Below are 13,486 nucleotides of genomic sequence, written 5' to 3'. Positions count from 1 at the left end.
GAGCAACAGGACCAAATGTCTAGTGGACCATGCCCAGCATGGTAAATTAAGTGGCACTCTACACTTTTGCACCTGCCCGGAGAAGTCAAGAGGGCTCAGGCACTGTTATCATCAAGAAACTGAAGGGGTTATCTAATACAGATAAAGTGGGCAGAGCTCATAACTCAGACTAAAACTGAAAACCAATGAATAGACGGTAAGCACTCATAATGGGACAAAGTACAGGAAAATGCACTATCTATCTCAATACTGGCAACAARAATTGCTGTTCCAACACAGGGACAGAAACTGCTGCCAGCATTTTGAAATACTTCTTTTAGACTTTCAAAAGTCTGCGGTTCAGTGAAGGGCCATGAAGATGACGAAGGGACTGGAGCACCTGCCATACGAGAGGCTAAGAGAGCTGGGATTGTTCCGCCTGGAGAAGAGAATGCTCATCTTAACAACGTGCACAAATACCTGCTGGGACGGGGGTAAAGTTAGGGGGAGTAAAGCAGCAGCCAGTCTCTTCTTCACTGGTACTCACTCACAGGACAAGAGGCAACAGGCACGAACTGCAGTACATCTCCATCCTTGGAGACATTCAAAACCCAACTGGACAYGGATCARTGCAGCCTGCTCTCACAGCCTCTGCTTTGAGCAGGGAGGTTGGACCACCTAATCTCCAGAAGTCTCTGTCAACCTCAGCAAGTCTGTGATTCTGTGTAGAAATACTAGCAACTTGGGTTCTCATCTTCTGCTGTTATAAAAGCATTAGAAAACTAATTGCTTACAATTGTGCTCTTAATCTCCAGTTTTTCTTTAAAAACTCTAGTATTTAGGACTGTGAAAAAAGTCTTCATAAAGTGAAYAGAGGATTCCCCACAATGCAAAGTTTTAGGCTTTTTGGCAGATATAAGCAAACAACAACTGTAGGAAGGTGTGAACTGTTCTAATTAACTCCATGGGTAGGTAACAGGGAAGCTATACAATGGCAATTTAAATGTCAACATTTCACTGTTGATCGCTTTAGCAGAAATCCTTAGGGCTTGCACATTTTACAATTCYCTAAGGACCAGCACACTTTCCAGAGTTACAGAAGTGCCAACAGCCCTCTACAGAGCAATCAAAATCTCAGGGTTTCCCTTCATTTCTACAGTGCAGTTACAGTTAGTCTCAGGGACAATATAAGTAAGTTAGAAAGTCTGGCAGCAGGCTAAAACAGACTAAAGAGGAAAACAGTTGCTGCAAATATGTGGAGAAATGGMAACTATAACCAGACTTAGCCTAACTTCATATTGAATTTATTAAAATCCTTATTTTCTTAACTAACCTAATGATGACCCAGAATTCAGAGCTAGCCATGGTGGATCGTTGCAAGAGTTCAGTTTGCTGGAAAGCACAGGAGGTCAGAACCACAGCATGGATACTGTCAGAAATACTATATATAAATAAGAATGTCTGAGGATCAGACCTAAAGAGCCCTTGCTAGCTACTTTCTAGTTGCTTTACAACACATGTGCAAACTACAGCATCAACAGACGTATTATCCTTAAGGTGTCTTTAAAAAGGGAATAGAAAGGAAGAAACATGCAAAGTGAAGAACTTRATTTTAAAGAACATGGTACTGATGCAACATGAACAGCTTCATTATTCATGACATTCAGGCTGAAACACTAAACCATAGGATTTTTTTTAATGACAGTCACAGAAGAATGTAACAAGATAAGTGTGCTCACAGCCACACCAATCTCACATAAATGCTGAAATTTCACATGGCTGAAAGATATGCCCTTGCCTTCACCCTGCTCCCRTCTCAACATTCCCACCAACTTTTAGAAAAGAGATCAGTTCGTTCATTCCCTGATCTGGCCTACAATGTGGCCACACAAATGCTAGTACATGTTTAAATAAACACCATGGGTAAATATTGTTGTGRCACCAATGGACAGAATTTAGAGTCAGGGATATTCATGGATTACTACTCCCAACAGACTACACCTTCCAATTCCAATTAGCCATGTGAAATTCATTTACTCCAATCAACATTACAGTCTTGCAGTAAGCACTAAATTTTCCACAAAGATTTTTTTTAATTGCCATTATTTTCCTCTGTAGATGAGTCAAAATTACTGAGATTGTTTCAAAATGTGACACTGTCAATGTCAATGAAGGAAAATGCAAGGTACTTGTTTAATAGGGGAGAAAGTTATGAAATATTCTTGTACTACAGACAAATATGTGTGGAGAAAATATACACCCAAAAACTGTGGTTGGAGTCTTCACCATCTGACCCGAATAGAAATAGTGAAAATCACTCATCTGGATTTCTTGAAGGTGGGTATGATTTACAGAATGAGTCAGTGAGATAGTGGAGAACTATTAAACACATTAAAGATTGGCTAAGGGTCAGAAAAGCCAGCAGAAGATCAAGTTTTTAGTTTATCTAGAGATCTGGACTAAACTATGTGGTCTGGCATACAGCTAAACTCTATTCTGTCAAAAGAAAACAGTCTTTTAAAACAGGAGACAAAAATGCCCTTTTTCAGCAACTGTTGSAACTAAAAAATTTCATTTCTTCTCCCTTTGTGCCCTTCACTAGACAAAAAAAAAAGTCATTTTTCTATTCTTAAAGGAAAAGCTGAACTACAGAATTGTTTCATGGTCAATTTAAAAAACAAGATACATCACAGAATAATGTAAGAATGAAGTTTCACCTCTGATTTTACTCTTCTCATTTCCAATTAAGAGTGGTTGACTTACTATGAATATGAAATAAAAATTAGATTCTAAGAGAAGTCCCAATGAATTGCCACACATGAAATGAAAACTATTCTAATGAATCAGTGCAATAGAAAAAAAATTGTTTTCTTAAAATGTGTAGATATGACTTTGATACTGTGGTAATTTCTGTGAAAACTGTGTTTCACTGACATGATCAATAATTCCTATGAGCAAAGTCTTTTTCATTCTCAAAACACGTGGACATCAATACTATCTTATTTTATGAGCAAAACCGAGCTTATCTAGAAAGCAACTGCAATCCAGAAGTCTATATAACTACAATTAACTTTGCATGTTTTAATGTACAAAATATTTTAAAAAAAAGGTAGAAGAAGCGGAGTAGTTTCCCAAATCTAGACAATATTTTTTGAACTACCTACTACAGAAAATTACTATTTCCCCTGCTCAAAATATTAAGAATTCACCATAGATTATCAGGGAGTTACTGTCCCTTTTACTGGCTTGCTGAGTCCTGGTCTGACAGCTGTTGGAGATTCCAATTTCATTTCCTAGGTTACCAGACTTAAAAGCTGCTGCATAGTAAGTGCTTCTCCCACCTGTGATACTACTGCCGATTACTGAGTAATACTGATGTATTTATTACTCTACCKTAATTTCCGGCCAGGCTCATTGCTATGTCATAATTTATTTCATTTTTTCTCCTGTAAATGCCTGTATCAGTACATTGCTCTCATGTATCTTTTAACAGGTCTCTCCTAATTGTTTCGTGTTCCTTGGGGACCTTACACACTTAGTGCCCTACAAAAAGGGCTCTTCCTCTTTAACTCCTGATCTTGTAAGTTATAAATTGGCTAGGAAGAGAAAAYAAGTGTTTGGTACTAAGAAGAGAACTCTAAGGGCTGTTAGTAACTGAAGTCTCAAAGACCGAACTTTGGAGCAATCATACTTAGAAGTCCTCTTTAACAGTTTCAATACAAAAAGACATCACTGCATCAATGAATAAGGTATCATTGATAAGCAGGAAGTTCAGAGTATCAAAGAAATAATCTTGAGAACTAAAGTAACAAGTGAAATAATACAAATTACAAGATTGAATGTCTAGGAAATAGTAACAAGAATTTTTGTTGTGTACTGCAGAATCATCAGCTGAAATTGAAAAGGAGAGGAAAAAAAGGTGTTACTAGTTGACTAGTGGAGGAATTGTGAGTCAGTAGTGTGCTRTGCTTTCAAAGCCTATGATGAGCCAGGAGAGGCATTGCCATTACACATATGGGAGATCTCTGAACAAAATCRTTGGTATACGCTCTCTAGATAGCATATACTGTTCTGAGTAGTCACAGAAATTAAATTCCCTAAACAAAGGCAGAGAAAGGCTATGGTGTTGATCAGGAAATGGAGAGCCTATAATAACATACTAAAAGAGACTAAAAGAGTTTGGCTGGCTTACCTTGCCAAAATGAAGACAGAGTTAAGGGGATATAAGACAGAACATCAGATTGTGAATATCAGAAAGGAGAAGAATCATGAAAGCTGAAGGACACCATTGGTAAAAGAACAAAAGTAAACCTTGCTATAAATAAATTCAGGCTTAAAATAAGAGAGTGGTCTCAGCCCTTCAAAAGGGTGAGCTTCTGAAACAGAGTCCTCATGCAAGTAGTAAGGACAGGTTTAAGACGGACCTTAATAAATTAATGAATAAGATCACATAACATAGTTATCTATTATAGAAAAGGATTGAACTTGACACGAGACATTTTACCATCCAATGGTYCTGTCACTTTTCCCAATTCCTCTCCAGCTAGGTGCCAAGAAGTCTGCAGACAGAAAGTYGGCAGAAGTCTCGGAAGACAACTGTCCATATTGGTGCTTCCTTGGAAAGAAGCGGTACATACATGGAGTTCCACCACGGCCACCCAGAGGAAGTGGCAGTGAAAACCTCCTCGCACCACTCTGCCCAACTGAGTTATGCCTGGTCCCAGAGGGCCAGCGCAGAGCAGCACGCTTGTTCAGCGGCCACCACTGGTTGCAGTGCCAGTGACACAGAAAGGCTTTTTCAGATATGGGTTGGGCGCTGCTAACTGAACACTCCTGGCCATTAGCAGTTAATCTCATGACCTGAAGATGACACTGGACCGTGAAATTTCCCATCACTTTGCAAAGCTGTTGATTTCTACTTCTTACTATCCTGTTTCAGGGATGGAATAAACCAAAATAAATCTCAAGTGGCGGCATCCCATTTACCTGTGGGAAACCACATACACATTTCTGGAACATATTTATTTTACTTCCTGTTGGCCTGTACAGTCCCTTGTCACCATTCCTTTACTCTGCTCCCTGCAGTGATAAAACTTTATCTGACCTATCCATACCGCTACCTAGATTACTACTTCTTGCAAAGCTGAAACTAGTAGGAAAAATACTTGTGAGTATTCTGTTCTATTCTACTGCTCTTTTAAATAAAAATGTGTACATTTTAATTGATGTGTAATCAATTAAAAATTTAAATCATATCCTTGATGCTACTGTGAAGTTGCATGTCAGGTCCAAGAACGTATTATGAAGCTGAGAAAAAATAAAGATCTTTTGAATGATGTAAATTATATGGTTGTTCCAAAAATAAAAATGAAGCAGAAACTATCAGTTTTGATTTTTACCATACATACTGTTCTTATGCATGGTAGTCTTAAAATCACAGAACAATATGCATTATAATACATAGATCTATCCAGGTAATCCCACCTTCCATAAGGTAGAATATTGGACAGCATGAACATGCAAACTCCAGTTCCTAAGTAGCCCTTCTAACACTCTAGGATATCCTAACCAATTAAATATTTTACATCTTCTAAAGAAAAGATTAAACATGTTACCAGAAGAAGTCTGCAGTTTCACTGGCCTTGTTTAAAACAAAGTCTCACAGAGAATTAGAAATCTTAGAACATTCACCTTGGTAGGATGCATGAGAACTGCTGCCAGAGGCCACGTCTTCTGAAGTATCAAGCACTGTCTGAGGAATCATGAGTTCTTGTCTTTCATCCAGGCATATAAATATTCCATGTTATGCCAAGGTCAAAAGCCAGGATTGAAGTGATAACCTGGCTTACGTTTTAATTCTTAAATGTACCACACATTCTGGTTCTCTTAGTCCTAGGTTACAAAACCTGCTACTTCCCTGAGAAAGCGTGGTAAAGGCTAGCTTGAAGACTTCTGTCATTATGCTATGAATTTTCTTCTTTCCTGCCATGCATATTTACCCTTAGACAACATCTAGCTCTTAACCTCATCTGCCACTTCACAAGCTGTCAAATGACTATTCAAGCATTAAAAAAAATGAAGTGTCTGTTAAGTCGTAAATTAAATGACAGTCTGTAGCTGAAAATTAGCAGTAACATGCCTAAAACTTTATTGATTGCTAAGAAAAGGTGAATAACCTCCACTACTGCTGGCAGTGTAATTATTGACCTTTAGCACTCAAGAGCTATTAATTTAAGAACAGATAGCAATGAATTAGCAAACAACAGTTACTTCGCAACAGGCAGTAAAGGCACSTATGAAGTTTTTGCATGTGTTCACTATCACCTCAAGAGGTATTTTTGTATGTYTGTATTTTCTGTTTTATTGCAGAATATAATCTGAGCTACATCTGGAAATATAATGCCTGTGAACTAGTTSAGAAGACCAGTGTGAATGTCCCTACAGATACTGAAGCCTTTCAGTATGTTTTAAGAAGATCCTTCCAAAAAGGTTCCTAAACTACTACTGCTAAGGGCAGGAGAAYTGTATTGCACAGCTCAGCCATTCTGATCATCTGTATTGCAGGAGATGGAGAGATGGAAATGACCAATAGCAGAACAGCAGACAGTAATTAGACCTCAGTAAAGTTCCTCTAAATACGTGATACACACAAAAWAAACTCTGTTAGTATTGCTAAACTTTGTGTGTTACAGACGCTTCATTTCAATGTACGTTTCAGAGAAATAGTAATACAAAGCTATTAAAACAAATAATTATGTTACCAGAAAAAGTCTGCAGTTTCACTGGCCTCATTTAAAATGCTTCAGCAATTACATTTTTTTTTTGTTCTTAGCAGTAAGTACTGATTGTGATGGAGAGACTGTTTCCTTTTGACAAAGCAGACTGCAGTTTAAGAACATTGGTAAGGCAGTGCAGTTTACAGCAAGAAAAAAAAGCTATGCTAACTGGAAGTAATGAAAGAAAGAGGTGTCTGACCTGGTGCAGATGTCCTTCCATGGAGAGCTGTTTCACTAGGCAGCAGATCTTTTGAGTTGGAAGTGAATGGTGATTGTCTAAATGTGTCCTCAGAAAAGAAAGGGCTATGGGGGGAAAAAAGACGTCTTTTTGTATACAAAATAGCAATCAGCATAAAAAATAAGTACGACTTCTGACCCTAATATCTTAATATTATAACAAATATCATAATGTTAAAAGCCTGTGTAGTTTACAGAATTCATGCTGAAAGATATGCAGACCTTGAGGGAAAATGTGGTGAAGAGGCATGCTTTGGTACAGCARCATTTCAGAATGAAGACTGAAGTCTTCCCAAAACATTTTTAGTTACAGCATTTCAGCATCTCAAATTGGCACATTACAATATGGATTGTGAAAATCAATGTTTCAAGAATTTGTATTCTACTTTCATATCTGGGGAGGGCAATGTGGACAGGTRGGAAACATTTTATTACATATTTTAGGCTATTTAAAAATCTGATGATACAGGAACTATGTTCAAAACAAAACTTTGCAAATTTTAGGTTAAGATGCTGAATGGTTCTCCTTTTACATGGCATTCCATGTATGAAATTAACTCTATTAATTCTCTTTTCAAAGCAGGAAACGATTCATATAAGCTGAATGGTGCCTTCTCAAAGAGTATTAAGTGCAAAAATCATTTTGAAATCATCTCTACTTCAATCTGAAAAGTATAAGGTATTTTRGTTTTAATTAACGGGCAATAAAAAGTCAGTTTTAATACTGAACAGCATTTTTGTTCTGTTTTGCGCTCAACTGAAAATCGTAACAGAAACAAAGCTCCTTTTTCTATAGTACAGAAAACAGAAAGAGGTACATCGAAAAAAAAAAAAAGGAAATTTTTTTCTTGGAAAGCTGCTTTTCAAGGTAGTGTATTTCACCTACATACAAAGTATAAATTTCTTCTGAGTAAAATGAAGGCTACATTTAAATCTGCTCTCTACTATATYGAGAATCCATAACAAGCTGGTGTATAATACATGTTTCAAAGGTGTAGGACAGGAGGCCAGCTCATTTCTGCAGCCTGCACTTACTCAGTAATAAAATCCAGGAACCTCTACAGGGGTAGGAGCATAGTATCAAGTTTTATGAAGTGTTGCACAGTGGGGAGTCCAGACCTAGCCTGCACGTGCCAAGAGCACTAACCAAAGTAACCTTACYGGTCCAGATACACCAGGTGACAGTCTAAACAATGGCGCGCACATAAATTTCCCCTCCTAAAGTCTTTTTGCAGAGAGAGCGAGCAATGCATTCTCCACTGATCTACTTGTGTTCACAGTCAGCTCTCTTCTGTCATTGTGAAGCTTGTCAATAATTACAGTTAACCTGATCTAACAACATTTTGGTAATCACATTACTTACTATCCCATGAGTTTTGGGGTGTTAGTCATTTTGTGCTGTTTCATATGGGACACTTAATACAATATTTTAATATTTCTACAAGAGTGTGAACACAACCACAAACACGCAGTCAACATTAAATTGTGTTGGAGGTAAGGCGTGAAGCTGCCTGAAACCTGCAGCTTAACAATGTGCAATACTCRGAAAAACAAATGATTGATCAGGCTAATGCAAACAGCTTCAGTCCACATGTACAAAACTKAACTTTTTCCAAGACTCCCGCTCCCACTCAGGGCTAACATAATATAAAACAGATTAATGTTGTATAAAAATATGGCATCACTTATTGCAACATTCCTCTCACTAGTTTAATAATGATCTGAAAGAAAAACACACCAACAAAAATTTATTAYGATTGTAACTCTTCAGAATCTTGTAATCTGCTCGGGTTTCCATGTTTGCCTGTCTGTCTGTGTCTTAGATTCAGTCACTGGGACACTGCTCATTGCTGATTTTAAGCAAAATGGATGATATAAGACTCATCTATTTCATGCTAGGCCATATATCATGAGCAGGCTGCTGCTGAAGACTGCACTGTGTTGAGGTCTCACGGATTTCCCTCCCCGCCACCAGCCTCTGCTGAATTACAGAGCCATGCTTGCATACCTCTCTTCTGCCCCCCTCTAGAATGGAGTCTCTTCAGTGTCAACCCTGTTACTGCTTTTGATTTTAATGGATATGCACTCCAATTCCCAATGAAAAACACGGAGGGAGGAGCTCCTTCTTCATATTAAAAAACTAGTAACATTCTCAATCACTGTGTAAAGTGCCTTCTGAAGAATTAAGTTTTAGGATTTTTCTTTCTAGTTGTACCTCTCCAGTTTTATGATTACACTATTTTCTACTTCCAAGATGAAAGAAATCAAACACCGGAACAGGTTGCCCAGAGGGACTGTGGAGTCTCCTCTGGAGATTCTCAAAACCCTCCTGGATCCTATGCAATGTGCTCTAGGTGACCCTGCTTGAGCAGGGAGGTTAGTTTAGACGATCTCCCGAGGTCCTTTCCAATCTCAGCTATTCTGTGATTCTGTGTGAAATTCATCCTGACATCCTACGTTGGCAGGCTCACTTCCAGATCATACGCTTCTCCAGTTTCTATCTTCAAATCAGAGATGGCAGGCTCTGCCATCTCACTCAGTCATTGAACTGCAAGGAATTCTTGCCAGTTTTGGCTCCTTGAACAAAGTCATATGTATGTATATATCAAAGTATATATCTACAAAGTCCAGGAATACTCACAGGAGGAACAGCAACAGATAATGAGAGTTACAACTGTTAATATGGAAAAGGCAGCAAAAAGTACTTCTATACTCCTGTYTTACTGGGTTTTGCTGATTTAAGAGTCTCACTAATGATAGCTAAAGCCCTCCCCCCCCTCCCTTCCCAACTATTCACAGATGGACAAGTGACCTCACCTGGCTCTCTGCATCTTTTAGCAAGCTTCACATAACAATCATGATTTAAATGTCTTCCTGCCATTACTCCAGATGTAGGTTGGTTAGCCAAATTAACTACACATTTTCTGCTCCATCTCATTCTATTTTTGAGAAGGTGTCATACACTCACCATCAAGTAAAGATTTCTAGGTGTTTCTTTCTTTCTGCCCCCCCCCTTTTTTTTTTCTGATTTTTTTTTTCTGGCCAGGTCATTTGAGTCAATCTGTTTGAACTTGAAGGATTTAGTAGACTGACTTCTCATTAGGGAGCTCTGGCTCTTCTCATTTATGTCTTTCTCTGTTGACAGGTAAGACAAGAAAAGCACCCGGAAGAACTGAATCAGTCACTCAGCTTTTCATACCCTGGTGGGCAGCTGCCATTATCAGGACTTCTCAGTAMAATTCAGCGTAAGCTTGACAACAACCAGCTCTTCTACCCTGGTACAAGTTGGCAGCCAGAAGGCGGCACAGTTATCTTTGGACTGTCCTCAGTCTTTCTAGTCTGAATTATCTTTGGTAGATAGTCTCTGGGGGTTCTCATACTAGTCCTGCTAGTGACATCATGAGACACAGAAATCTTTTTCACCTGACTGAMAGTATTTATCACCCCCTTCCCACARTGCACATTTGATGGTGAATGCACACATAGTTGGATAAGACATGCATTTATCTCTGCATGTAATTCTCAGGTTTATGCTTTTTGAGGAGTCACAAGAAGGCTATACAGTCTGTACATCCCAAGAAATCCCAAACTAGCAAGAAGTTAAAAGCTTAATTTAATTCTCTTTCAATTTGTAAAATCAAAAGGTCTCTATTTACTGAGCATTTACTGAGCTGGTCAGTTTATTAAAAACAAATTTATCACGGTTACCATGAACGAAAAGGATGGATCTAGGAATTTTAGAGTAACATATTTTGGAGTTATTTTCTTCTGMAACTGAAGTGTTTTTGAAGTTCTGTCTGGACAAAGTTGTCTTAATTAGCAGGCACTGTACACWCTGAGAGCTTCTGTGGAAGGGGCTGCAGAGGTACACAAGGTCTTAGTCCATCTCTGAAGGAACTCTTCACCACTTCAGTATGTTCAGTCTCCAACCCATCTACACTGACCAGGGAACTTTCAGGTAGGAAATAAACATGCCCTTGCCCTGAGGGCTAGGTGAAAACTGAAGAGAGTATCAAAGATTTAAGTTTTGGATTTAGTACCCAATTCCTGCTTACTCCTCACCATGTACTCTAAGTCTTTACTGACTCTCACTAACACTCGTAATATAAGATTATCTTTGAATTTTCTCACAGAGACACTTCACTTTGCTGCTCACTTATATTTAAGCAACTCGTGGCCYTGTTCCCAGCCAAAATACTGAAAAGTGCACTTTTTTTTTTAACAGTATGTGCTCTATCTGAACCATGTTTTAAATTCCTGTATAACTTATTTTGTTAATGTGACTGTAATCTTGATCAAATGTTTCACTAGTATTGTCTCTTATAGTCTGAGTTTTTAAAATTCATCTCTGGAAGACATTGAGATGATAAAAATACTCAACTGAAATTTTATTCAAAAAATCCAAGTTTGACAGAAGATTGAACCATAATACCTCTTCTTACATTGGTCCATGTCTTAAAATCCAGTTGTCAGCCTGTTCTTCCCTTAAGCACTGCATGTGCTATGCAGTTTCTTTCAAGGTTCATTTTTTGCAGAAAAAATAGAAAAAAATTCTTAACATGATGCATGCATACTTGATCAGAGGAGAACAGTAATTTCAGCACAAAGGCCTTCTGTCTCATGGACTCCAAACAATCAGATCTATAGGCRTAATTTTTCAGGCATAGATTACACTACCGCATGAAAATATCTGACACTTGTAATATCAGGTCACATTTGCAAGAAATACACACCTGAGTTCACAAGGCAGCATCAACCAATGCCATCTGCACTACAGTTCTACAAATAACAATGGACTGTACTTACCTGGTTGTACTTCTGATGGTGTTGTCTTTATTGTGATTGTGCTCTTTGCTCACCTTTTCTGCAGAGGAACATATATTTTTTGTGATTAGTTTGTTTATATATACATATATATAGATATGTATATACGTACACACAGACACACAAATAAATAAATCATATTTTCTGTATAGGGTTTTATTCAGTAGAAYTAGTTTAATGCTCTTTCATTACAGAGTATAATCCAGAATAATTTAGAGCAAATGGTTGCAATATGATTAGAACGGGAGCATGATTTTATTTAAACTGCAACTCCCAATAAAATTATCCTGCTTCGTATTTCAGCGTTAGTGCTCCATGCAGAGTTTGCAATACAAGCATTTGTTAAACACAGCGGTGAAATCATTGCCCAAATGYAACAGCTGAGGTTTACCTTCTTTGTAGAGAAAAGTGGACAAAACAGCCACAGAAACTCTTGTGTGCTGCAGCCACTGGCCACTTATCCCAGTAACTGCCATCTACAGACCCCCTATACTCTGAGGCCTCGATCAACCAGCTGTCACAAATTATTTAATTAGCGTTCAAAAATACAAGAGTTGAACTTCGGCTTTTCCAATTTAGTTCAAACACTATGAACCTGACCTGACTGTCACAGTGCGCTAAAGCATATGTTAAGTGTGGGGAATATTTGGCAAGACTTTTGCATTTCAAGTGTAAGGGTAGAAGGGCTCTAACTCCTATTAATTTTCAGCCTCAGCAGTCTCACACCTTCATAGCTCTTTAATGGTTATACACAATCTCCTTCTGTTCTTTAAATTCTGTTATCAACTATTTCCACTGCTTTTACCTGATAACTGGAAGAGAAGCTCAGATGCCATCTTCACTGATATATCCTGGCTGAATAGATTTCTTTCCGGGAGCACACGACCTTCTGGTGCCTTCTGTATGTGTTCACTGATCTCTCGCCCTAATAAAGTGCTATAGCCAACATTTTGGCTGGGTTGGCTAGGTGACACYGAAGCCTGTGAATCATGAATGTCAACTTCCATTGGTTCTTCTTTTATCTTTACCATCTGGGTTTCTTTGTAACTCTCAGCTGCAAATATGTATTAAAAAACCACAATTATTTAATTGGGTTACAAATTTTCAGAGCACTCAAAGCAGGAATCACAATTATGAAGTTATAATTTGTATACAGTATTAAAGCAAATGCAAGGGAAAGCAAGCAGCTGACTGCTACAGTACTCTTCTGGAGGTTATAAATAGAAGGAATATCTTGAAAATAATTTTTCAAACTAGAGAGCAGAAAACAGTCACATATTTGTAAATATGAGCGTTGTATCATTTTCTGTGAACACTGGGTAATTATATACCAGTTACTGAAGCTTTGTTTTGTTTATTAAATGAAGATACAACTACACACCAGCTCTCAACAGATGAGCTCTTCATCAGCTGTTGAGATAGGAATTCAGAAGTACCAGCACAGAGGGTGAGAAGTACTATTATGAGGGTAAGAGTGGAAAAAGAAACCTGTCCAGCTCCCTTTCGTTCTCTTTGTCTTTTCTAGAACATTTCCAAACAACTATTTGAAGGACCAGTTTGCGATACCAGCATATGTTTTCAAGACGAGAGCAGTATTTTGAGGCCTCTGCTTTTCTAAAGCTCAGTTTCCTAACTGGCACGGATGTTCTCTCATACATTGCAAGACCCAA

The 13,486-nt window shown here is 38.1% G+C and overlaps 1 protein-coding gene across 1 annotated transcript in view; it reads right to left on the bottom strand.

The window, feature by feature from the left end:
* Positions 1 to 13,486, bottom strand: part of ZNF827 (zinc finger protein 827) — a 91,236-nt gene that overhangs the window by 24,290 nt on the left and 53,460 nt on the right. Inside the window, exons 7-9 of the mRNA XM_085313149.1 lie at positions 12,622 to 12,870; positions 11,799 to 11,856; positions 6,955 to 7,058 (exon numbers count right to left, since the gene is read on the bottom strand). Of these exons, the coding sequence (XP_085169275.1) occupies positions 6,955 to 7,058; positions 11,799 to 11,856; positions 12,622 to 12,870 (411 nt within the window). The remainder of the gene's footprint in view (positions 1 to 6,954; positions 7,059 to 11,798; positions 11,857 to 12,621; positions 12,871 to 13,486) is intronic.

The sequence above is a fragment of the Rhea americana genome, unplaced genomic scaffold, assembly GCF_003343005.1.
Source record: "Rhea americana isolate MKP2758 unplaced genomic scaffold, rheAme1 scaffold_38, whole genome shotgun sequence".
In the NCBI taxonomy this organism is placed as follows: Eukaryota; Metazoa; Chordata; class Aves; order Rheiformes; family Rheidae; genus Rhea; species Rhea americana.
The sequence above is the reverse complement of the archived record's forward strand: the minus strand, read 5'-3'. Positions and strand labels throughout refer to the sequence as shown.